The 23,505-nt window shown below is 46.9% G+C and overlaps 1 protein-coding gene across 1 annotated transcript in view; it reads right to left on the bottom strand.

The window, feature by feature from the left end:
• DHX29 (DExH-box helicase 29) overlaps nucleotides 1–23,505 on the bottom strand; it is a 36,796-nt gene that overhangs the window by 7,344 nt on the left and 5,947 nt on the right. The window contains exons 5-21 of the mRNA XM_081089692.1: nucleotides 21,761–21,906; nucleotides 20,009–20,137; nucleotides 17,191–17,317; nucleotides 16,162–16,320; nucleotides 13,879–14,044; nucleotides 13,503–13,626; nucleotides 11,440–12,054; nucleotides 9,707–9,850; nucleotides 8,542–8,718; nucleotides 7,394–7,534; nucleotides 6,154–6,298; nucleotides 5,900–6,017; nucleotides 5,256–5,340; nucleotides 3,225–3,313; nucleotides 1,619–1,747; nucleotides 1,450–1,525; nucleotides 342–566 (exon numbers count right to left, since the gene is read on the bottom strand). Coding sequence (XP_080945818.1) covers nucleotides 342–566; nucleotides 1,450–1,525; nucleotides 1,619–1,747; nucleotides 3,225–3,313; nucleotides 5,256–5,340; nucleotides 5,900–6,017; nucleotides 6,154–6,298; nucleotides 7,394–7,534; nucleotides 8,542–8,718; nucleotides 9,707–9,850; nucleotides 11,440–12,054; nucleotides 13,503–13,626; nucleotides 13,879–14,044; nucleotides 16,162–16,320; nucleotides 17,191–17,317; nucleotides 20,009–20,137; nucleotides 21,761–21,906 — 2,795 coding nt within the window. The remainder of the gene's footprint in view (nucleotides 1–341; nucleotides 567–1,449; nucleotides 1,526–1,618; nucleotides 1,748–3,224; nucleotides 3,314–5,255; nucleotides 5,341–5,899; nucleotides 6,018–6,153; nucleotides 6,299–7,393; nucleotides 7,535–8,541; nucleotides 8,719–9,706; nucleotides 9,851–11,439; nucleotides 12,055–13,502; nucleotides 13,627–13,878; nucleotides 14,045–16,161; nucleotides 16,321–17,190; nucleotides 17,318–20,008; nucleotides 20,138–21,760; nucleotides 21,907–23,505) is intronic.

Raw genomic sequence — 23,505 nt, 5'->3', positions numbered from 1 at the left:
ATGTACCAAGAGGTTGGCGGCTCGATTCCCGGTCAGGGGACGGGCCTGGGTTTCAGGCTCCATCCCCAGGAGGGACTGTGCAGGAAGTAGCCGATCGATGACTCTCTCTCGCTGATGTTTCTATCTCTCTCTCCCTCCCCATCCCCCCCTCTAAAAATCAATCAAAACATATTTAAAAAATTATCATTAATCATTCAGACCTCCTGCATTTTAATGTCAGTACTGACATTCATAATTCAGTTAAAAATTAAAAGTTAAAAATTATTCCCAAACTTCATGATTTCTCTGCCAAAATGATATTGAAAGTGAAGCAGCAGCAGCAGCAGCGTCGTTTTTCTTACCACTGGGTCCAGGCAGCCGAATATGGCTCCGAAGATGAGCATCTTGCCAATCTTGACGTTCACGGGCAGAGCTGCGAGGTGCTGGCCCAAGGGAGTCAGTTTCGGCTCCGTCAGTTCACAAGCCCCAATTTTTCGGAGCAAGTTCATTGCATTGCTGATGACTTGGAGCTGAGGAGGGTCTAAGGCTTTGGAGAGGAAATCTTCAGGAGAACCCAGATTGCATTTCTACAGATTGAAAACGAGCGATAGGGTTTACATGAGCCAAAGAGGTCAGACTGGAACTGAGTTATGTGAAATTCTAAGAGAACAAATGCCTGAGTAAGGACACCCTCCTCTTTTTTAATAATTGGCAGTGTGTGCATGAGAGTTAATGGGTGGGCATGTGGAAGAGACCCTCCAGTCCATATTTTTAGTTTCTTCATTCCTGATTTTTATAGTAAGAAATCTAAGAACTAACGGTATTACAGACCTTTCAGACTAGGAAGCCCTTCGTTTAGGTCAGGTTTCTGAATGTCAGCCCTGTTGCTGTTCTGGGCCAGACCATTTCTGTTTTAGGGGCCTGTGCTGTGCACTGTAGGTTCAGCAGCATGGCGAACTTCTACCCACGAGATGCCCATAGCATGGCCTACTCTCCCCCGAGTCTGACAACCAAAAACGTCTGTGGACACAGCCAACTGTCCCCAGGTGAGAACGACTGGTGTAGGATGTGAGGCTGTGTTTAATCCATACAGTACAAGGGCCTGTGGCAGAATTAAAGCACAGGGGCCTCTTTATGAAAAGGTGAGAGAGGGTGCATTTAAGCCAGTGGTTCTCAACCCTCTGGCCCTTTAAATACAGCTCCTCATGTTGTGACCCAACCATAACATTATTTTCGTTGCTACTTCATAACTGTAATGTTGCTACTGTTATGAATTGTCAGGTAAATATCTGATATGCAGGATGGTCTTAGGCGACCCCTGTGAAAGGGTCGTTCGACCCCAAAGGGGTTGAGAACCGCTGATTTAAGCAGAACATCTGGAGCAACACAAGGAAGGTAAGTTTAGGTCTTCATTTCTTTTCTAGAAGGTGGTGAAGAGTAAAAAGCGGATCTGCGTTCCTGAGGGATTACCATGACGTGAAGACATAATTCCTCCAAAGGCACACGTAAGATTTCAGGGACGGAATACTCCATAAAGCCTTCAAATCTAAAAAATAAAATCACAGCAATCACTTCCCGTCACCGGCCATGCCGCGCTGCCCCGACCTGCATGTCTCCACATCCCGGGCTGCGCACGTACCTCTCTCGCGTGTACATCCGGAAGCAGAACCCGTCGCGCACCCGCCCGGCTCTGCCCTGGCGCTGCAGAGCGCTCGCCTTACTGACAAAGGTCTCCACCAAGGAGCTCATCTGGCTGCTCTCGTGGTACCTAAAGGAATGCGTGCGGTTGAGGAGATGTATGTGGATAACTGACTTAAGTAAAATCTGAAAAAGCCAAAATATTTGACTCTTAAAACTAAGTTGAAGATAGGCTAAAACATGTCCATTATCATTGTGGACCAATATTTTCCAACTTATGTTTCATATTTATACAATTTAACAAGCATCACATACTAAATCTCATACTACCAAATTAGAACTCGGCACAAGAGGAAACGCTGCTTAATTTACCCTTTCCCAAATTAACCTGACCATGGAATACTTTCTCTTTTAGTGGAATGTCTTTTAATTATGCACAAGAATTATTTGAAGTTTGAGAAATGCCATTGTGAACATAATTCACCTTACTTTTCACAAGATATAGTTAAACCCTGAAAATACTTCCTCTACAGCTTAAAAATCAAGGGCTCTTTGCCGAAACCGGTTTGGCTCAGTGGATAGAGCGTCGGCCTGCGGACTGAGGGGTCCCGGGTTCGATTCCGGTCAAGGGCATGTGCCTGGGTTGGGGGCACATCCCCAGTGGGAGACGTGCAGGAGGCAGCTGATCGATGTTTCTCTCCCATCGATGTTTCTAACTCTCTATCTCTCTCCCTTCCTCTCTGTAAAAAACCAATAAAATATATTAAAAAAAAAAATCAAGGGTGCTCTCTCTCTCTCTCTCTCTCTTTTTAAATATATTCTTATTGATTTCAGAGAGGAAGGAAGAGGAAGAAATAGAAACATCAATGATGAGAGGGAATCATTGACTGGCTGCCTCCTGCACGCCCCCCACTGGGGACCGAGCCCGCAACCCGGGCCTGTGCCCTGACCGGAATTGAACCCAGGACCTTTGAGTCCACAGGCCGACGCTCTATACACTGAGCCAAACCGGCCAGGGCTCAAGGGCTCCCTTTGTGCTGGATAGTCACACCCTTTCCAAGCAGTGCCACAGCTCCTACCCTGAGGGACAGTGTCTCCAGGGTCCCAGGCTGCTGGGCGTCTCATGCACAGTCTGATGAAGAGTCAGCACAGGGTGCTTTTGTGCCACTCACTGACCCAGGCACTTTCAACCCCGAGATTTCCTTTCCCCACTCCCACCTGAGGAGGCTGATGCTGTTACCGATAGTTACGTTACTTGCTCAAGACTGTAGAGCAAAGATTTAAGTCTGTTATTCCAAAACCCAGGTTCTTTTTTATATTCCCACAGAAAATGCTTTCGTTTAACAATTTATTTTACAAACACACATTTACAAAAATGCATGTTCTGAAAATTTTCTAAAAGGAGCAGCCCACTGGCTACTTATGGGAAAACGCATGACATGAAGTTTGACATCGGCTCTCAGACATTTTAGCTTCCCCCCGTTTGCTTTGGCAGAATTAGGACACCTGGAATTACCCTCTATGATTCTGTGACTTCTCCTAAGAACTCAAGAGCCGCAAACTCTTTCCCAGTGAAAAGTGTTTGGCTTTGGGGAAGTCCAACTTACTTATTTTCTTTTGTTCTTCCAGTGTCGATGACAAACACCACATCTGGAATTGTGATGCCTGTCTCTGCAATATTTGTTGCTAAAACAATCTGAAAATAAATAAAAAGCCAAATATTTAGTAACAACTTCAGCAACGTGCTATAATGTAAACTGCCGGGAGCCGGTCCATGCTTGCTGTTTCAAGGGACCTGGCATATATGGCATACTGTTCTTAATATGTTTGCTCACCTTCTTGGCACTATGTGTTTTAACCAAGGTCTCTGAGAAAGGTTGTTTCCCCAGGTAGGGATTTTCCCCTGAAGTTAGGGAGGGAATAAAACCTCTTAACTAAGTGCCAGGTGGGTAATTAATCACTTTAACTACGAACAATCATGCTTAAGCTACATAATCTTTACTCCCTGGAATGGAGATAAGAAACGCCCTAACCTTTGAAATAGAGATTGATAGGATTGGAATCAACTGGTATAAATACAGATGTAACAAGACAGAACTTAGAAGACAGAACCATGAGGCACAGAACCTACACAGAACGTTCTCTAGAGACAGAAGAACTTCGCTGGAGAGAACATGGCAAAAGATCCTGGACAGCAACTGGCCTCAGAACCTAGAGACAGAACCTAGCGAGAGAACATGGCAAAAGATCCTGGACTGAACCTGACTACAGAAATTGGCAAGAGAACCTGACTAGAACCTGGTGACTGAACCTGGCTGGAGAACCTGGAGAACCTAGCAAGAGAACATGGACACAGAACCTGGCTGGAGAACCTAGTGAGGGAACATGGCTACAGAACCTGGCTGGAGAACCTGGAGAACCTAGCAAGAGAACATGGACACAGAACCTGGCTGGAGATCCTAACCAGAACTTCGCTGGAGATCCTGACCAGAACTTGGCTAGAGATCCTGGCTAGGCTGCTGATCAACTGAACGCTGTCTCCGTGTTATTCCTTCTTCGCCGACTCCGTCTACGCCTTTGGGAACCCCTGGACCCGCTGGGGTTGGACCCCAGCAGTAAACCACTTTAGAGTCTGAACGGATGAATTTAAAAAGGGAATTTCAACTTTATAAAAATTCACAATGTATTACTGTGTAATTTTAATTTGCTCTAATTATAATTAGTCTTACCACCTCCGTTTGATAATTAAGTTACACATTCTTATTCTTCAAAAGTCCCCTTCCCTTAATTCTAGCTAGTCCTCTGAGAAATGACATGCGCCGAACGGGAAACTGGTCCGAGCAGCTGGGTGACCGAGGGCTCTAAGGGGGCTCTGGGAACTCCAGGGTCGACGGCTGCGCTCCTGCTGAGGAGAAAGCGAGGCCAGTGTGCTGCCCAAGGCCACAGACGGAGCAGTTCAGTGACGGGCCAGGCCGCACAGAGCCAGGCTCCTCCAGGAGCGCTGGTCCCCACAGGCCCCACCCTGTGCTCCTTCCCCTGACGAGGGGTTCACCATCTGGAAAACTCCCTTTGCCGCATCGCTCTCCATTCAGAGTCCCAAAGAGACACAATGAAAGTGCTGAGACGCCCCCCAACCTAATGGTCTATGTGTTATTAAAAAATCCGTGTGAACAGCCTAGAAAACAACCAAGAATTCTCCCTGGACTCCTAAGCTCCTGACACCCAGCATCCTTCATGATGCCTTCTTGGGGGGAAAATAGTGATTTTCCTTCTCACAGGCAACACCCATGCCATATTATTCAACTACCATGCCTCCTACAAGTCCCGTCCCTTCAGTAACACATGATGTACACTGACTGGCCAGATTATTATGACCACCCCATCAGTACTTCATTGACACTTCCAAAAATACTGAATATTGAAAATTTCCTAAGCAAACACTCTCAAGGTTTTATTATCATGATTATTTGCATTGTACTGATGGGGGGTCATAATAATCTGGCCGCTCAGTGTAAACGTTCCAACACTCTAATTGTCACTGGGTTCACGTCTGCGTGGGTTCAGCTGCGGAGCCTGGAGTCTGCTGTGCACGGTCAGACTCCGAGGGAGGGCACGCATACGTGCGGATGGGACTTTACCTTCCTGACTCCCGGAGGAGGGAGTGTGAACGCCCAGGCCTGGTCATGGGTGGAAAGGATGGAGTGCAGAGCGATCACTTTATATCTGAAAGTGAAAATCACAGTTCTTAGCAGGAGCTTCTCTTTAGAAGACACTGAAAAGAATAACAACATTCACTTGCACACTGGAGGCAACTTTAACATTTTTACTATGAAAGGTTTTAGACACACACAAAAGTCTGGATAATGGTAAATGAAACCCACGTAGTCACCAGAGAGAAAACATTTACTAGGAATGAATGGTGTGGAACTCAGGGTTTCCAGGACTTTTAAGTGTCCTGATGTTCATGTGGAAAGCATGACGGCAGCAATACGTGTTTGGGGGCGAGGAAGTGCAACCTGGTGGGGTGGGTCCTGCACACCCAGGCGGCTGGGGAGGGAGGCGGTCAGCATCCTATTCTTACCCACAGAACTCCCTCCGCTTAATCATATTAAATGTAGAAATTACACCTAAAACTTTTTGTAGCTAAAATGCTGTAATAGTGATGTAACACAAAAACATATGTGCTTCCCATGGACAGCTTCAGCTCTGATCAGGAGTTTTACTGCATGAAACGTTTTTCTATTTTAAAGCCACCAGGAACGGAGTAAAGATCTGCAGTTACCGTCCAGAAGAAAACCTCCTGTCAGCTGACAGCAGATCGTACAGCTGCTGAATGTGGGCGAGGCCAGGCAAGAAGATCAGCACTGCTCCTTCCATATTCCTGAACTGGGGGCTTCTGTCTGTGATTTTGAAAGATACAATATTCAAAAGAAGAAGAAAGATAAGGAACAGCATGTAAGATATTAATAAAATGCCTCCATTAACAGAATAAGTTTTATCAAAACAAATGGAGACCCCTGAGAAATCGGTTCGGACCTAAATACGCAAGAAGCTCCAAGACGAGGTCCAGGTTGATCTTGTGAGGGTTCATGTAGAGGAGCGCGTGCTGCGTGCGGCTGCTGTACTTCTGGTAAAAGGGACTTAAGCCAGCACCTGCTCCTGTCTGAACTGGGATGTATTCCTAAGAGAAACACAATCAGAAAAAGACAGACAAAATATTAAGTATTATTATAAGACAAAGAAGGAGAAAGATTGGCATTTTTCTCATTACCGCCATTATAGTTTACATCCGCCTCATTCTTTCTAGATTTTACTGTGGTTGCCAAGTTCCAGCCATCTCTTTTGAATACCTTTAATCTTCTGAGTCTTTAGTTTCTAATTTCTATCTCTGAAGCTTTAGGGAAAGATTTTAGTTTTTTGATTTCTTGGTTTATTTGCTTACTTGAAAGAGAAAGTAACTGTGCTTTCTTCAGACGGGTAATCTATGAAATATCATGGACAGAATGAGAACATGGAGAACAGTACCACTGGCCAAAGGCAGGATAACTTAGCTCTGTGGCATTTCCAAAAACGTGTTCGAAACTAACTCTCCAGGGAGAACTGTGCTAGCCCTGGGCAGCTTCACTACAGAGCTCGCCCGGCTCACGCCAGGCCACGGGCTGCCAGGAAACCGCCAGCCAGGACCCCGTCTGCCTCATCCTAACCACCTGGGGGGTTCAGGGGAAGAAGAGAAAATCATTATATGTTTACTCCTCAGTAACGGATCAATGCTCTGAGACAATAAAAGTTCCCTCTGACTTTTATGGTCCTTGATTTTTTCTTGTATTCCAATGTGGCCCATAACAGTGGAAGAAGACAAAATAACATAAACCAAAAACTAGACTCTATGAAACAAAGATGAAAGAAATGGCCTTTAAAATTTGCTTTTAATCATATCTGTTCCTCTTCTACCAAATTGTACTGGAATTCTCTGTGCCAGCATGATTTTAAAACTCTCCTGGCAGGTTATGTTCTGGACAGCATCATCAGGTGTCTTTCAAAATGTTCTCTTTTGCCGGCCAGTGTGGCTCAATTGGTTGAGCACCCGCCCACACTGCAGGAGGCTGTGAGCTCCACTCCTGGTCAGGGATATACTGAGGTTGAGGGTTCGGTCCCCTGAGTTGGGGGTGCATATGACAGGCAACCTATCAATGTTTCTCTCTCTCTCTCTTTCTCTCCCTAAAATCAATAAATATATCCTCAGGTGAGGATTAAAAACAAAAAGTTTTCATTTTACCTGATATTTTTTTACTTCCCCTGCTTTGCTTGTAACATTAATGGTTATTTCTTCTTCCTCCTCCAGAAATTTCTGACAATATTCTGAGTCTTTCTCCAGTACAAAGCCTGTTTCTTCTATTATATCTTCAAGATGAAAAACCTGCAGAGATTAAAGCATGTAAATGGTGAACTCAAATTCATTTCAGGAAAGATCATTTTAAAGAGAACAAGGGGATTGTTCTCTTTGAATATCACTAAGTTAGAACTGTGCCGCCCAGCACAGCCAGGTTCAGTGAGCCTGAGAGGGGGTGAAGGATTCAGAAAAGACAGACAAGAGAATGAAGCTGGGGCTGGGTGGGATGCTGCACTCTCTGATGGAGCGACAGCGCTAAGGCGAGTCTTTATTTTACAGCCAGATTCCATGAGGCAAAGCAAGGGCGTGGTCAAGATGTTTACAATGTTCTCATGGGTTTCAAATCTACTCAGTTACATGCACTGATCAAGCTTTGTTTACTTGCTGCACCTCCCGCAGCCCATATCACCCAGCCACGTGGGGCCACAGGTTTGGACCATAACCTGTCCAAACACTGTAGCCCAGTGGTTCTCAACCTTGGCTGCACATTAGAATCACCTGGGAATCTTTTTAAAATCCTGATTTCTGGGCCTCATCCTCTGGAATGAGGCCCAGAAATCAGATGAGGCCCAGAAATCAGGATTTTAAAAAGATTCCCAGGTGATTCTAATGTGCAGCCAAGGTTGAGAACCACTGCTGTAGCCGCTCTCCACATCAAATATTATGAGAAACACTTTTTCTGTATTATGTTGTATACTTTCTGCACGTGAGCACGGATGAAGAACAGGCAGCAAGGAAGCTTCGAGCCCTCCTAAATCTGAGAGGTGAGTGAGGAGGGGCTCCTTACTGCCCAGCAGCCACCTGGCTCTGCACGTGACGGTGGCGTCTGAGGTGTGTTTTGTCTGTTTCTCAGGTGTGTCTTCCAGCAGATCCTCCTGAGTCAGGGCAGCAGCCACCTGATCCCCCAGGCCCTCCCAGCCCTCTACACTTGCAGCACCTAGGAACTCCTCTGTCTCAGCTTCGGGCCCATCTGCTGGGTCTTTCCCGATGGGAACGAGGTTGCTGTTCACTCACGCGGGCTGCAGGGGACTCACCTCCACAGGATAGCTTCGCCCTGAGATTCTGAGGATGGGGCAGTGAGTAAAGTAGGTGGAGAACTTCTCGCTGTCGACCGTGGCGCTCATGAGGATCAAGTGCAGGTCAGAGCGCTTCTGTAAAATCTCCTTCAGGATAACCAGTAGGAAGTCAGACTGGACGCTTCTTTCATGAACCTGATAAAAAGGGAATAAAAACGAATCACATATAAGGCCTAGTAAGAGGCTAAATTAACCAGACACTCAAGTTGAAAAGTTAACCAACACTGAAGTGCAGTCAGTACATGTGAGGGGCAGAGGCGCTCGCTGTGTGTTGCAAGTAAGACAGATGTCAGAACTGGGACAGTCACTCGCTGACACTGGAGCCCGCGAAGGTCAGCGCCGAGTGCCCTCAGCCGCGGCACGAAGACTCCAGCTTAGCGGACGGCCCGTGGTGGGAACCTTCTGAGCTCGCGTGCCAGCGTTTTGAAAAGCCCTAACTTACCTCTGGTGCTGTGTCACATAGAGAAATTTTTTGATATTTGCAACCATAGTAAAACAAAGACTTATATTTTCGATATTTATTTTATATATTTAAATGCCATTTAACAAAGAAAAATCAACCAAGAAAATGAGTTCGCGTGTCATAGGTTCGCCATCACTGGATTAGGGCATTTCCAAATTTCACTCAGAGGCAGTTGACTCCTGGAGTTCTGCCACTAACAGAACACTGTACGGTCGCCACCAACACAAGACAGAGCCTGTCCACTTTCTAGAAGAAGGGGAGTCGGATTAGTAGGAATCTCACAGGGTCTCTATCAGCTGTCCAAGAAAAGAAGTTTATGCCCTACCAACGGCTGTGTGACCTGCACAGTTTAACCTCTGCCTCAATTCCCGAATGGCAAAATAGGGAGAATACACCGACACTGGACAGCTGGAGGGTTCAACGGGTTTACATATGCAAAGTCCTTAGAACAGCATCTAGCACGGAGCAAATGTTGTCCAGTATTTACAAAATAAACCAACACAAGACATTTGTTAGAGAAAATGAAATAATTATATGTAAAGTGTCTGGCATTTATATACACAAGGAAAATGTTGGCTTTGGCTAGTATTAATTACAAATAGAATCTTTTTAATAAAAAATGTTTAGAATTTACGTGAACATGACGACAGACCTACTCACCTCATCTACAATCACGTGAGACACACTGGTCAGGAGACCATCCTCCTGAAGCTTCCTGAGCAGAACACCTGTTGTACAGTAGAGCAGCCGGGTAGACTCACTGGCCCGAGATTCCATCCGGATCTGATATCCACACACAGAATTCTAAGGGAGCACACGGGCGAGTTAGTCTCTCACGGGACCTGCCTGGGAGCGTGGGCTAAACAGGGAGGCACAGGCTGACCTGCTCCTAGACCAGTGGTTCTCAACCTTGGCTGCACATTAGAATCTCCTGGGAATCCTTTTAAAATCCTGATTTCTGGGCCTCGTGCGTGAAAGGCAGCCAAGGTTGAGAACCACTGTCCTAGATGGGGCCTCCGAGTACCTCAACCCAGTGCAGCTGGTTATCAAAACCGTTCTCCCCTGGTCTTCAGGCTCAGATGACTGCGACACTAGTTTTGTCCATTTTAAACAAGCAAAACCTTTGTTGTTTTCAAAGTGTTGAGACAAAAAGCTGCTCTGCCTCGAGTACCATGATTATGATAATTTCTTATTAAATTATCTGGGAGCAAAGTATCGAGGCACGCAGTGACAGAAGCCAGAGCCGCCCGTCCATCTGGTCTGCTCTTCCGTCAGATTCCCGAAAAGCTGTGCCAGGAGGAGCAGCCACATCACACGGGGTGACCGAAGGGTCCTGCACTCATGTCTGCCCCCCCCCCACATTCTCCTCACTTCCTCAGACATCCCTGTTTTATTTGCGTACTTGTCTGTCATTCCCTCGTGTAAGTTCCTTTTAAGACAAACTGTCTTTCCTCCTCTTACATTCCATGAGAGGAACCCAAGCAATCTGCTACATGAAAATGTTTCCTGCAGGGGTGCCTATCTTAACGACAGAGATGGAAAGGTTAAATATCATCTCTAGGATGAACAATTCAAAGTAGAATTAAGCTGAGTTTCGTGAACTTGGGGTTCATATTTAGTTCTAACCAGGTTTCCTGGCTCCTGTAGTTAGCAGTCACTCCAGGTAATTTGTCTACTGGCGAGGCAAGATGCATAATAGATACTGAAGCACTTTTTCTATTTTGTTTCAAATTCAGGGTTTGAAAAGAGTCTAGAATTTTCTTCATTATTTTTCCCTTTTGCTCAGTGGAAATAATTAAAGAAAACCATTCAGGAATCCATGCAGAGAAAAGACCTGCAAACACTTGAGGGGTACACTACTAGCGTCAGATTTGTGTTTGTCTAGAACAGCGGTTCTCACCCTGGCTGCACATTAGAATCACCTGGGAATCTGTTTAAAATCCTGATGTCTGGGCCTCATCCTCTGGAAATTCTGTTTCTTTGTGATGGGGTGGGGCCACAACATTAGTAACAAAGAAACAGAATTTCCGGAGGATGAGGCCCAGACATCAGGATTTTAAACAGATTCCCAGGTGGTTCTAATGTGCAGCCAAGGTTGCGAACCACTGGTCAATAATCTTTGCATGTTCAATTTAGTATGCAACATATCTGAACATTCAATGGCTAAAAGGAATATGTTTTCCTTCGATAGGAGAACTGTAAGGACGGAATCGCGAATGATCCTCTTCACGTGAAGGAGCGTGGCAGTGTCACAGCCACCCAGCGTGACTGGGCCTGAGCTGTGCCAGAGACCGACCCGCAGCGGTCACTCTCAGCCGGCGCAGTTTCCTTGGGTCCCCGGGCAAAGTGCGTCCCGAGCATCACCATTCACGAGGTGGCGGTGGACAGCTTACCCTTCCTCCGGGTCCACTGTCGCAGCCCAATTCGTCACACACTCTCGTGGCTAAGCTCACTGCTGAGATGCGGCGGGGCTGGGTGCAGACAATGTTGCACTTCCTTGTCCCCGGCTCGTTGAGAAGCAAGTCCTCCAGAAGGAAATGCGGCACCTGAGTGCTCTTACCGCTCCCCGTGTCCCCGGCCACCACCACCACCCGGTGCCTCTTCAGGGTCTCCACGATCGCGCTCCTGTGCTTGAACACGGGCAGCTGCTGCCTCTCCTTCAGAAGGCCCTGGTACTTCGGTGTGCTCTGCAGCTTCCTAAAGAGGCTCCTAACCGGCTCCAAGTCTTCTGCCTTTTCTGACTCCAAGGACAAGGCAGAAAAATCCTCGTCAGAAACTAAGTTTTCCCAGGATTCCTCAGCGTCTTCAGAGCTCTCTCTCTTATCCTCGGAATGCTCCTGCTGCTGCTGCAGCTGCAGCTGCTGCTTCACTTTATTCAGAAGTTTGGCGATAAAAAGGTCCCGGGGCTTGTTGGTCTCCATTTTATTTAACTCTTCCTTTTTCTTTTCTGCATCGCTCCATTCTAGCCAGACCGCTCGGTAGGTTGGAGGAAGTAACTGGTGAACTGACTGTAAGAAGAAACAGCAGCATTATTTTCACTAACGACGGATACCAGCACCCAATCGGTTAGGACGTAGGACAGCTATCTTCCTCCTAACATGTAAATTGTCTCTTACACTAGTTACTACTGTAATGTAAAATGCACATGCATATGATGCAAATGAATAAACAGCATGTAGTCAAGCTTCTACACTTACTGGCAGTGTGACCTCGGGCCAGTGACCTACCCTCGCGTGTCTGTTTCTCTGTCAGCGAGTGGGCACACTCCGAGGTAAACTTCACTTAACACGCTGAGCGCCCAGCCTGTTTTGTCTTCCGGACGGAACGATAGTGTCAGTCACCAGTGACTGGGCGCTAACGTGCTAATACATGTAAAGTGCTTATTCCTGGAACACAATAAGCTACTGATCAGACGTGTCTTACTTATCCTGAGAGCTGCTACAGAAATACAGTTGACCAATAACGAATTTCTAACAGCCCCGTGAGACGCCACAGCGTATGACACCACAGGTGGGCTCTGTGTTACCCCAACTCTGTGCTACCAGGAGCTCACAGTCATCTCTACAACATGGACACTCGCTTCTATCAATTACCCTTAGCTCGTGGAACCTTATTTTGCAAAATAAGGGAAATAAAGGCATTAAGAACTTTACTGACAAAATGGAAAGAACTATTGTTTGGAGTTCCACTTACTCCGTGTCTGAAATTTTCAGTGGCTCTAATCTCCCATGAAGAAAGGTATACACACTTATCGTGAACAGGAAGTGTGGACAGTCCAAGAGCTTAGATGCGCTTCCTTCAGTACCACTTCCTTTCATCCTTCCTTAGACTGCAGTTTAAAATTGGTAGAAACCAATGTCTATAATATGTTCAAGTTGAGAGACGATGTAACACTAAGGAGAAACTCTTTTACAATTCTTAATTCACGCCCTAGCACAATGACTTTTATTCTGTAAATTAGCTTGGCCTGAACATCTGGGCCAATCAAAAGTCTGAGAGTCTCTGGTCTAGAACAGAAAGACCAAGCTATGTTTAGGGGTGAGAGAAAGTAAAAATTATGAATAAGCAGAAGTAAGGATGAGTCAGAAGCAGCAGTCAGGCCGAAACCGGTTTGGCTCAGTGGATAGAGCATCGGCCTGCGGACTGAAAGGTCCCGGGTTCGATTCCGGTCAAGGGCATGTACCTGGGTTGCGGGCATATCCCCAGTGGGATATGTGCAGGAGGCAGCTGATCGATGTTTCTCTCTCATCGATGTTTCTAACTCTCTATCTCTCTCCCTTCCTCTCTGCAAAAAATCAATAAAATATATTTAAAAAAAAAAAAAAAAAAAAAAAAAAAAAAAGAAGCAGCAGTCAGTAAAGAGAAAACTGGCCCAGAGGCCAAAATCCAACACGCACTGCCGTGCACACAGACATGGCTTTCTGTAGACAAATTCCGGCACGGCTGTCCCGCTCACCTGCCCTTTCACCAGGCGGTAAAGAGCCAAGGTGGCCCCCAGGTGCTGAGCTTGCATGCCATCCTCCGTCAGGATCGTAGGGCAAACCACCAGCACGTCGTCTTCAGACCTGATCACCCGCACCCTGCAAAGAAGCCAAAGAAATCCCCACAGAGCTGACACAGTAGGAACAGTGAGAGCTCCATTCACCTGCACTCCAGTTTACACTGACGGTTTAAATTTCACATTTCCGCAGACTGTACTTGAGACTGAGAAGCACCATCAACCTGACCTTGGAATCAGAGAGCTGCTTAAATGTTGACTTAACTCCTAAGAAACAAAAATGACTTTCATCTTTGGTTCTTCTAACGTTCGTTCAGGAACCAAAACCACACACCTGCATTTCCAGTACCGACCGACGGGAACTTTCTCGAAGGCAGGGTTTGGGCTCTTGGGCAGATTCTTCCGGACCCAGTCGATGAGGAACTGTTTGGGCGACTTCCCTGTCCAGCTCCGAGCAGTATAGTCAAAATTCCTCACATCCTGAGCTGCTTTCTTTTTCTCTGAAATGACAAAGATTGGTTTTTAAAGCAATGGCACAGTGTGGGCAAAAGCAGGTGTACAGTGGTTCCTACGAGAAAGAGATGGTTATGATTCTTACAACTGATTCATTAACTCTACGTACCCACGACCCTACGCCTACTTTTGCTCCACCCTGTACACAATCTCGAGGGATCAAGGTCCTCCCACCTTTGGAAACAGACTTTCAGAAGTAAACAGGTGAAGAAAGGACACAGAGAAAGGCTGTACGGAAACCTGCTGATGGAGAGAATGAATGAAATCTGACTTGTTAAGAAAAACTACCGGGTAACTTATTCATTCCTGTACTCTCCCTGTGGTGAATTTTTTAGGATATCTGCATTCCAATGTTTGGTACACTAGCACACAGGAAGGATGATCTTTTGAAAAAACAGAAATCAGATGTCATTTCTCTGCTTAACAGCTGCCACCTACGCCCTCCATGGCTTCATGCCGCGTATAAAACAAAGTGCAAGTTGTTCACACTCCCTCAAGCCCTCCGTGGTCTGCCGACAGCAGCTCATATGCTGCCGTCAAGTCCGCAAATGCTCTAAGCCCGCCAGGCCCATCAGCGGCCACAGGTGGCCAAGTTGAAATGAACTAAAACGTAAAAGTTCAGTTTCTCGGTTGTGCCAGTCACTTTCAAAGGCTCACCCCTCATGTTTGGCCAGCAGCACCCACCCTGAGAGCGCAGACACCGAACATCCCCATCACAGAGTGTTCTGCTGAGCAGGGCTGCGCCTGGCTCCCCTCCGCCCGGCTTCCCAGGTGCGTCTTCCGCTCGTCAGCAGGTGCCAGATCTCAGGGCGAGGGCTCCTCATCCAAACCAGGCCCCTCGCCCCCACCATCGTCAGAGGCCGGCTTCCTTTCGGTGACAGCTCACATCCCCACTTGCAGTTACCTCCTCGCTCAGGCATTTAAAACTTCCCTCCCCCATAGACTGGACACCTGAGGAGGGCAGAGAGTAGTTGTTCTTTATTTTTATATATTTTATGGATTTCAGAGAGGAAGGGAGGGAGAGAGAAACATCAATGATGAGAGAATCACGGATCAGCTGCCTCCTGCATGCCCCACACTAGGAAGCGAGCCTGCAACCCAGGCCTGTGCCCTGACTGGGAATAAACCCTCACCTCCTGGTTCACAGGTTGACGCTCAACCACTGAACCACGCCGGCAGGGCAAGACTAGTTATTTTGTTAACAACTGTCCAGATAGAACCTGACATTGTCAACAATAAGGACTCAGTAAATATGTGTGGAAAGAGTATACACTCAAAAGAACTGAGAATGTAGAGGGGCATGACTGACTATATTACAGACTGATAAATAGAAGACTGGCTCTCTCAGCAGCTTACCAGGCCCTCAGAAGCACACACTGCACATGCCTGGAGACAGGGCTGGAATCAGGGAAGGTTGAGAGAGGAGGTTTGAGTTGAGCTGTGAAGCGAGGGAAAGGTTGGCAAAGTAGGGGCTGCAGGATGAGCAAAGCCGTGGAGCCGGCAACGTGTGTTCTTAAGAAGGACGTGGCTGTACGTGGCCTGACGTGGAAGGAGACTGTGGCAGATGGCAAAGGGGTTTCAATGACATGAGAAAGGGTTTGCACCTGCCACTGACGAAAGGTTTTTCAAGAGGATCCCACTTAGCTCTGTGTGATGGAGAGAGAATTCTGCAGGAGTTTGGAGGATAAACTGGAGAGGGATGGGTCTGAAGCAAATATTTCTAATTACAAAATGCTACACAAGTAAGTTATCAAAATCATTGTAATTTCTTTTTCTTTTTCAATCCTCACCCTAGGAATGAGGGTATTTTTTCCATTGATTTTTAGAGAGTCAAAGGGACGGGGAGGAGAGAGAAAGAGAGACACACACACACACATTGATATGAGAGAGACATATCAATAGGTTGCCTCCCATTCTCGCCCCAACCGGGGCCAGGGATTGAACCTGTAACCTTGACCAGGAATCAAACCCGAGATTCTTAGGTCCATGAGCTGGTGTTCTAACCACTGTGCAATGGCCAGGCAGTAACGGAATTTCTTAGTTGTGTATTCCTTGACATTTTACCAGTTAGAAATACACCCAGCACGCCTTCTCTTCCTTTTACCTTTCTCTTCTTCAGTAGCAGCTGTAGACTTTTCAAATAAATTCAAGTTCAAAGCACTTTCCCCTTCTGTGGCTACAGGAGGCCTTTTCCTTTCATTCTGTTGAGGTGAAATCTTTATGGCTGGATTGAATACTGGATGGTCTTCTAGAGTTTCCATTTCTACCAAGAAAACACATGCGGCTCAGTTCCATGATTTGTTTCTTATGCCTTTCTACTGTGCAAGATGGCTTACAAAACCCTCTTTGTCCCTGTAGCCAACTGCTCAACACTTCCTACTAGGAACTGCTGACACTTTTAAAATAAGCTGTTTAACAGATGTAGGAACCTGGGGAAATTTGCATTAGAAACAAGCGCTGGTGGAAGTGAATGCACCCTCCTTGAGTGGAGGTGGCGTTCTAGGGCAGGTACATCATTCACACATGGTGGCTGCAGGCCACATCCAGCCTGTCGCCTCTGAGCTGAGAAGCGTTTTATATATACTTATACATATATATGTATATATTTTAAATATTTTTTATTGATTTCAGAGAGGAAGGGAGAGGGAGAGGGAGATAGAAACATCAATGATGAGAGAGAATCATGGATCGGCTGCCTCCTGCACGCCCCCTACTGGGGATCAAGCCCACAACCAGGAATCGAACCTGGGACCCTTCAGTCCACAGGCCGACGCTCTAGCCACTGAGCCAGACTGGCCAGGGAGATTTTTATATTTTTAATGGGATGAAAAGATAAAGATGTATTTGGTGACGTGAAAACTGTATGAAATTCATGTTTCAGTGTCTGTGTGTGAAGTTTCACAGGAACACAGGGATTTGCTCATGTCCGGTCTGTGTCGGACTTGACGCTTTGGCAGCAGAGTGAGCAGCCAGGGCCTGTGTGGCCGCAAACCTGAAACAGTCCCTCCTTGGCTTGGGTAGCCCAGCGAGAAATTGTTCGCAAAGAGCAGACATCGGAAGAGGAAGCCGCCTCCGCCCAGCAAGGCCAGTAATGCACAGACATTTATACATTGAAGAACTTAAGAGTGTTTACCTCTTTGGAATTTCCTTATTTTTTCTTGCGCTTCCTTTTGCCCTTGCTTGTTTTTTTCCAGTTTACAGGCAGCTGCTTGCTCCTTCGCATCCAGAAGTTTTGCTGCCAGGTGTAAGTACCTTTCATTCTGCTCCGAGCAGGCGAGGAGCAGAGAGTAAAGAGAAGAGCAGGATCACTTATCTCCTGTCAGTGGGCTACAGAAAGACCTGTCAGCTGGGCCCTGGCCAGTGTTGCTCAGTGGTTAGAATGTTGGCCCCTGGAGTGAAGGGTTTTGGGTTTGATTTGGACAAGGGCACCTACCCAGTTTGTAGGTTTGACCACTGGGCCCCAGTTGGGGTGTGTGCAGGAGGCAACGAATCAATATATCTCTCTCACATTGAAGTTTCTGTCTCTTCCCCACTCTGTCACTCTCTCTAAAAAAATTAATGGAAAAAAATATCCTCGGGTGAGGATTAACAAAAAACAACAACAAAAACCCCTGTCATCTTTGATATTACTCTTCGGTCCAGCAAATCTACTTTCAGGAATTTTTCATAGAGAAATACAAATGTGCAGGCTTGCAGGCACACACGTTCACTGTGGTACTGACTGAAAAGGGAATTAGAGATCAAGTGCGGCCCCAGCTGGTTTGGCTCATTGATAGAGCATCGGCCTGTGGACTGAAAGGTCCCGGGTTCAATTCCGGTCAGGGGCACATGCCCGGGTTGCGGGCTCGATCCCCAGTGGGGGGCGTGCGGGAGGCAGCTGATCAATGATTCTCATCTCTCTCTCTCTCCCTTCCTCTTGAAAATCAATAAACAAAAAACAACAACAAAAAAAGAAAGAAATCAAGTGTGGCAGCGGGAGGAAAATCCAGTAGCATTAGGAGAAGTGGGGCAGCTGGAGAGCGAGGTGATCCACACACACTCCCTGACATCTTCAACACAACAAAGCAAACTTAGGAAACACATTTCTCTAAATGTTCATCTGACACGTGTTATAAATGCCCCTATTTAAAGGCTGCAAGTGCAGTCGTGGACTGTTCATCTGAACGCTGCCGTCCCATGGCTTCCAGCTCACAGAAGGAGGCGCACGGAGAAAAGGCCTCTGGGAAAATGGACGTCATCGCCCTGAAGGACTTAACTCTGCTGAGCAGAAAGTAGCCAGGGCTTCACTTTAAACTCAGGTTCCGTAGGTGAGTTCATGACAGCAGGTGAGAAGCAGCCGCGCACGGGGTGGGGAGGTGAGGGCGCAGGCGTGCTGCTGGGAGACACACTGCTCAGACGCAGGGAGAGGCCACTGCGGAAGCACAGCCCTGGACTCGGGGGCAGGTTCGTGTGGGAGCGAACAGCGACGCGGTGGGCAGGCGGCAGGGTCACCGAGCTCCTCACACGCACCCACCTCACACTCCTTCCTCCGCCTGTGGCGCTGATACCACCATCCCGCGCCTACGACTCTCTTGCTTTCTTGGGCTCCTTAGCCTTTATATTCAGTAAATCAATTTCTACTGATTCTAGCTTTAAATGTTTCTTCTCCTTTCCAATTTCCAATTTGGGACCTTATTGTTTCACACCTGACCAAGCAAAAGCAACCAAAATGGCCTTCCTAGCCCTTCCATCACCTGAAACTCCACTGAATATTTCAAACCTTGAACGCTACTAAATATTCCAAACCACCTGAAACGCTACTAAATTTGACCTACAACGTTAAATTCTTCTTGTCAAGCCCCCAGACCTCTAGTGGCTCCTCATGATCAACAGGAAAAGTTGTCACATTCATTTTCTGGGCATCAAAATCTTCTAGTTGCAGCAGAACTCATCGTTGACTCCTATCTGCCAGTACGTAACTACACACTTATCCTCTCGTATGCTCATCTACTTCTCCACACCCAGGGCCCTGGAACCATCCACTCTGTGCCCTGGCCACGCTGCTTCACTCATGGAGGCCGCCTTCCTGCTTCTGTTGCTCATGTACACGGCACCCTTCAGGCCTCACTCTCTTCTCTGAAGTGGACCTAAGGCTCCAATCACAAGAGGCCTTTCTCTGAACCTCACACAGACTTGTACATCCGAAACGCTTTTTGCTTAGTTTAACACCAGGCACATGGTTCAAAACCTTACAGGTCCAGAGAGTATAAAAAAGAAGTCTCCCTTTCACCCTGCCACCCCAGGCCTAACACCAGTAAGGGCTTCTTGTGTGTCTTCCAAAGGGTCTCTGCACAGAAGAATGCAAATACACGCATTTCCCGTGTCACACAGCGGGCTCATCATGACATGTGCTGTTCTGCAACTCCTGCTCCTTTCTAAACCAACGGTGTTAAGGTCTGATTTACTTACAATAAAATGCACCCATCTGAAGTGTCTAGGATGAGGTGTACAACCGTGTAGGCACCACCACAATGAAGATATAAAATACTTCCATTACCCCCAAAGTTTCCTCATGTGCCTACAGTCCACCTCCTCAGCCCATCGGACTCAGGCGACCACTGACCTGCTCTCTGTCACCACAGAGACTGCCCAGGTGACCTCTCTGGTACTAAGTGTAATAAAAGTACTTAGTAAGGACTCATTTCTGTCTGGCTTTTCTCTTTCTTGTATAATGTTTTGAGAGTTGCTTGCAGTTTGGCTATTATGAATAAAGTTGCTATAAACATTTATTTGTGTACAAGTCTTTTTTGGTGGCATATGTTTTCATTTTTCTTGAATAAATAAATACCTGGGAATGAAACTGTTGGACCATATGGTACATATACGTCTAACTTTGTAAGAAAGTGCCAGTTTTCTTAAGTGGAAGTCTAGAAGTCTTTCCAGGTAGAAGTCTAATACAAATTTCTACTCACAGGGTCAAATTTTTCCTCCTCTTCTAAACTTTTAGAATTTTCACTCTTTTCTTCTTCATTTTGTTGTTCAGCATACCGCAAAATCCATTCTTTCATATTCACTTCCATATTTTTTTCTTCCTTTTTTGGCTAGAAATAAAAAACAAATATCTGAAAAATCAAAGTTAGAAAAAGGTGTCAAGACTATCACGAAGTGACATTGCTTTTACAATTCCTTTACACTCAAAAACAGTGGACGCAGAGCCTCAAAAATCATGCTCTTCAAGGACAAATAATGGAACTCACCATTACTTCAAGAAAAGTCTAAACTTGTATAATCCAAAGAATATGTTTACATAAAGGGCAAAAAAATGAAAGGACGGTTGAAAAATAAAAAACAAGTGTTACTCCTTAAAAACAGTGGTTTTATGAGGATAGTGCTTCCATATATTTGTTTTTAAGCTTTATCAAGTTATAATTGATATGTAAAAACTGCATATATTTAATGTAATGCATATGTAATGTGCATATAAACTCATCATGTTGATGAGTTTGGACATATGCATACACCCATGATACCACCACTAACATCACGTACTAAACATGCCCATCACCGCCCCAGATTTCCTTCTGTTCTTGTGTGTGCGCCTGGGCTGAGGCGAGGATGGTGTGGTCGTAAGAACACTGACCCTGAGATCCATCCCCTGAACATATTCAGGAGCATGATGCTGTGCTGTCCTTAGGGGCACAGGGCTGCACAGCGCATCTCCAGAACTTACACTTGCATAACTGAAAGTGTATCACCATGAAGCAACGGCTGCCCTTTGCCCTCCTCCAGCCCCAGTAGCCACCATTGATTCTCGGCTGCTATGAGTCTATTTCAGATCCTCGTGGAAGTGAAATCAGGCAGTCTGTCTCTCTGTGACCGGCTTACTTTCCTTACCATGTTCGCTGGCTCACCCAGGCTCCCAGATGTTTGACACTGTGCAGCGTATTCAAGTGTGATGCCCTAATGAACTATGCCTTCCAGTAATCACGCTTTTTAAAAAAATATATACATTTTTTTTTATTGATTTAAGAGCGGAAAGGAGAGGGAGAGAGAGCTAGAAGCATCAATGATGGGAGAGAATCTGACTGGCTGCCTCCTGCACGACCTCTATTGGGGATCAAGCCTGCAACCCGGGCATGTGCTCTGACCAGGAATCAAACTGGCGACCTCTTGGTTCATAGGTTGATGCTCAACTCTGAGCCTCACTGGCTGGGCCATCACGCTTCCTTCCTGCAACCCCTTCACATGGATTTTGGAAGTAGCCATGTCAGTAGTTTCAAGGTATGGACATTAGCAAGAGTGTGACAAGCAGGGGCTTGACGAGATTGTATATAGGGCTTCTCGCCTTGAAATACTTGTTCTTAGAAGCCCCATTTGTGAGGAAAGCTGAGCTAGTCCTGGCTCGCCCCGGGCCGAGGCACTGGTCATGTGACTAAGAAAACATTTTGGACATTCTGGCCACAGAAGATACCCGTGGAACCGAAGACCTAGCTGAGCCCAGCCCAGACTACAGAGTCGGGAGGAAGAATCACTGCTGGCTTAAGCACCACATTTTGTTGTTAGGCAGCAACTGAAACAGACAATGACAGAAAAGCTTGGCAAACCAGTCGGTTACGCACAATACGTGGAAGTACTATGGCAACTGAATACTAATCCTCTAATGAACAGCTGTATCTGCTTCGTTCTGACTTTATTCAACTTCAAGTGTTTAATTCTTACGTTACCTTCACCTTAGGCTCCTCTTCCTGTTCTCTGGTTTTAGGCTGCAATGGAGGTGGAACCGTGGCTGGTGCTGGAGGAGCCTGGAACTTGGGCCTGCTCTTAGGTTGCTGCTCTTCAAATTCCTGACTGAATCCCTCAGGAAGTGCATCTTAGGAGAAATTGAGATGAAAGTAAGCATGCACATGAGAATGAATCACACCAACATTTAGTACACACACACAATACTCCGTCGAGACAAAAGCACCTGATTTTCTTGCACCCCTCATCTCCTAAGACTAGAAGTCCTATGATGAACCTTGTTTATTGCAATACCAGAAGTGGGGACGTTCATCAGATGACAAGTAGCCCACCCACGTGGCCGTTCATTTCACCCTTGAATAGCAGCTCCTGAATTTTCATAAAAAGACTAGAGGCCCGGTGCATGAAATTCATGTGGGGGTGGGGGGGCAGGGGGTGGGTGTTCCCTCAGCCTGGCCTGCACCCTCTCAAATCTGGGACCCCTTGGGGGTTGTCCGACTGCCTCTCGCAATCTGGGACCGCTGGCTCATAACCGCTCACCTGCCTGCCTGCCTGCTCGCCCCTAACTACCTCTGCCTGCCTGCCTGATTGCCCCTAACTGTTCCCCTACCGGCCTGATTGCCCCTAACCGCTCCCCTATTGGCCTGATCACCCCTAACTGCTCCCCTGCTGGCCTGATCGCCCCTAACCACCTCTGCTTTGCCCCGTGCCGGGGTCCAACCCCAGCGGGTCCAGGGGTCCCCAAAGATGTGGACGGAGTCGGCGAAGAAGGAATGACACGGAGGCAGCGTTCAGTTGATCATCATAGCCGGGTTCTCTTGTCAAGGTCTCCTGCCAAGTTCTGGTCTGGATCTCCAGCGAAGTTCTGGCTAGGATCTCCAGCCAGGTTCTGTGTCCATGTTCTCTTGCTAGGTTCTCCAGCCAGGTTCTGTAGCCATGTTCCCTCGCTAGGTTCTCCAGCCAGGTTCTGTCCAGGTTCTCCAGCCAGGTTCAGTCACCAGGTTCTAGTCAGGTTCTCTTACCAATTTCTGTAGTCAGGTTCAGTCCAGGATCTTTTGCCATGTTCTCTCCAGCGAAGTTCTTCTGTCTGTAGGTTCTGTGTAGGTGCTGTCTTCTTTCTGTCTCCTAAGTTCTGTCTGCTGTTGTCTTGTTTCAACTGTATTTATACCAGTTGATTCAATCCTATCAATCTCTATTACAAAGGTTAGGGCGTATCTTATCTCCATTCCAGGGAGTAAAGATTATGTAGCTTAAGCATGATTGTTTGTAGTTGAAGTGATTAACTACCCGCCTGGCACTTAGTTAAGGAGTTTCATCCCCTCCCTAACTTCAGGGAAAAATTCCTACCTGGGGAAACAACCTTTCTAGGAGAGGCATCCCCTCCCTGACTTCAGGGAAAAGTTCCTACCTGGGGAAACAAGCTTTCTCGGAGAGGTGACCTTGGTTAAAACACACAGCGCTAAGGGGAGCAAACATATTAAGAACAGTATGCCATATATGCCAGGTCCCTTGAAACAGCAAGCATGGACCGGCTCCCGGCAGCCCCGCACCTTGGACCCAGGCTTCCCTCCCTCTGGCCGGCCGCTGGCACCCAAAACCCGGGCTGGCCGCAGTCACAGGGGACTATGGGCAGGAGGCTTCGCCCGGGCCGCAGCTGCAGGTGCCTAGGACTGTGAAGTGGGCAGCTTGTCCCTCTCCTGGGCCACAGCCTGGCTGGTCCCCATTCCTC

Source organism: Myotis nattereri (genome assembly GCF_964212035.1).
Source record: "Myotis nattereri genome assembly, chromosome: 4".
NCBI classification, from domain to species: domain Eukaryota; kingdom Metazoa; phylum Chordata; class Mammalia; order Chiroptera; family Vespertilionidae; genus Myotis; species Myotis nattereri.
The sequence above is the reverse complement of the archived record's forward strand: the minus strand, read 5'-3'. Positions and strand labels throughout refer to the sequence as shown.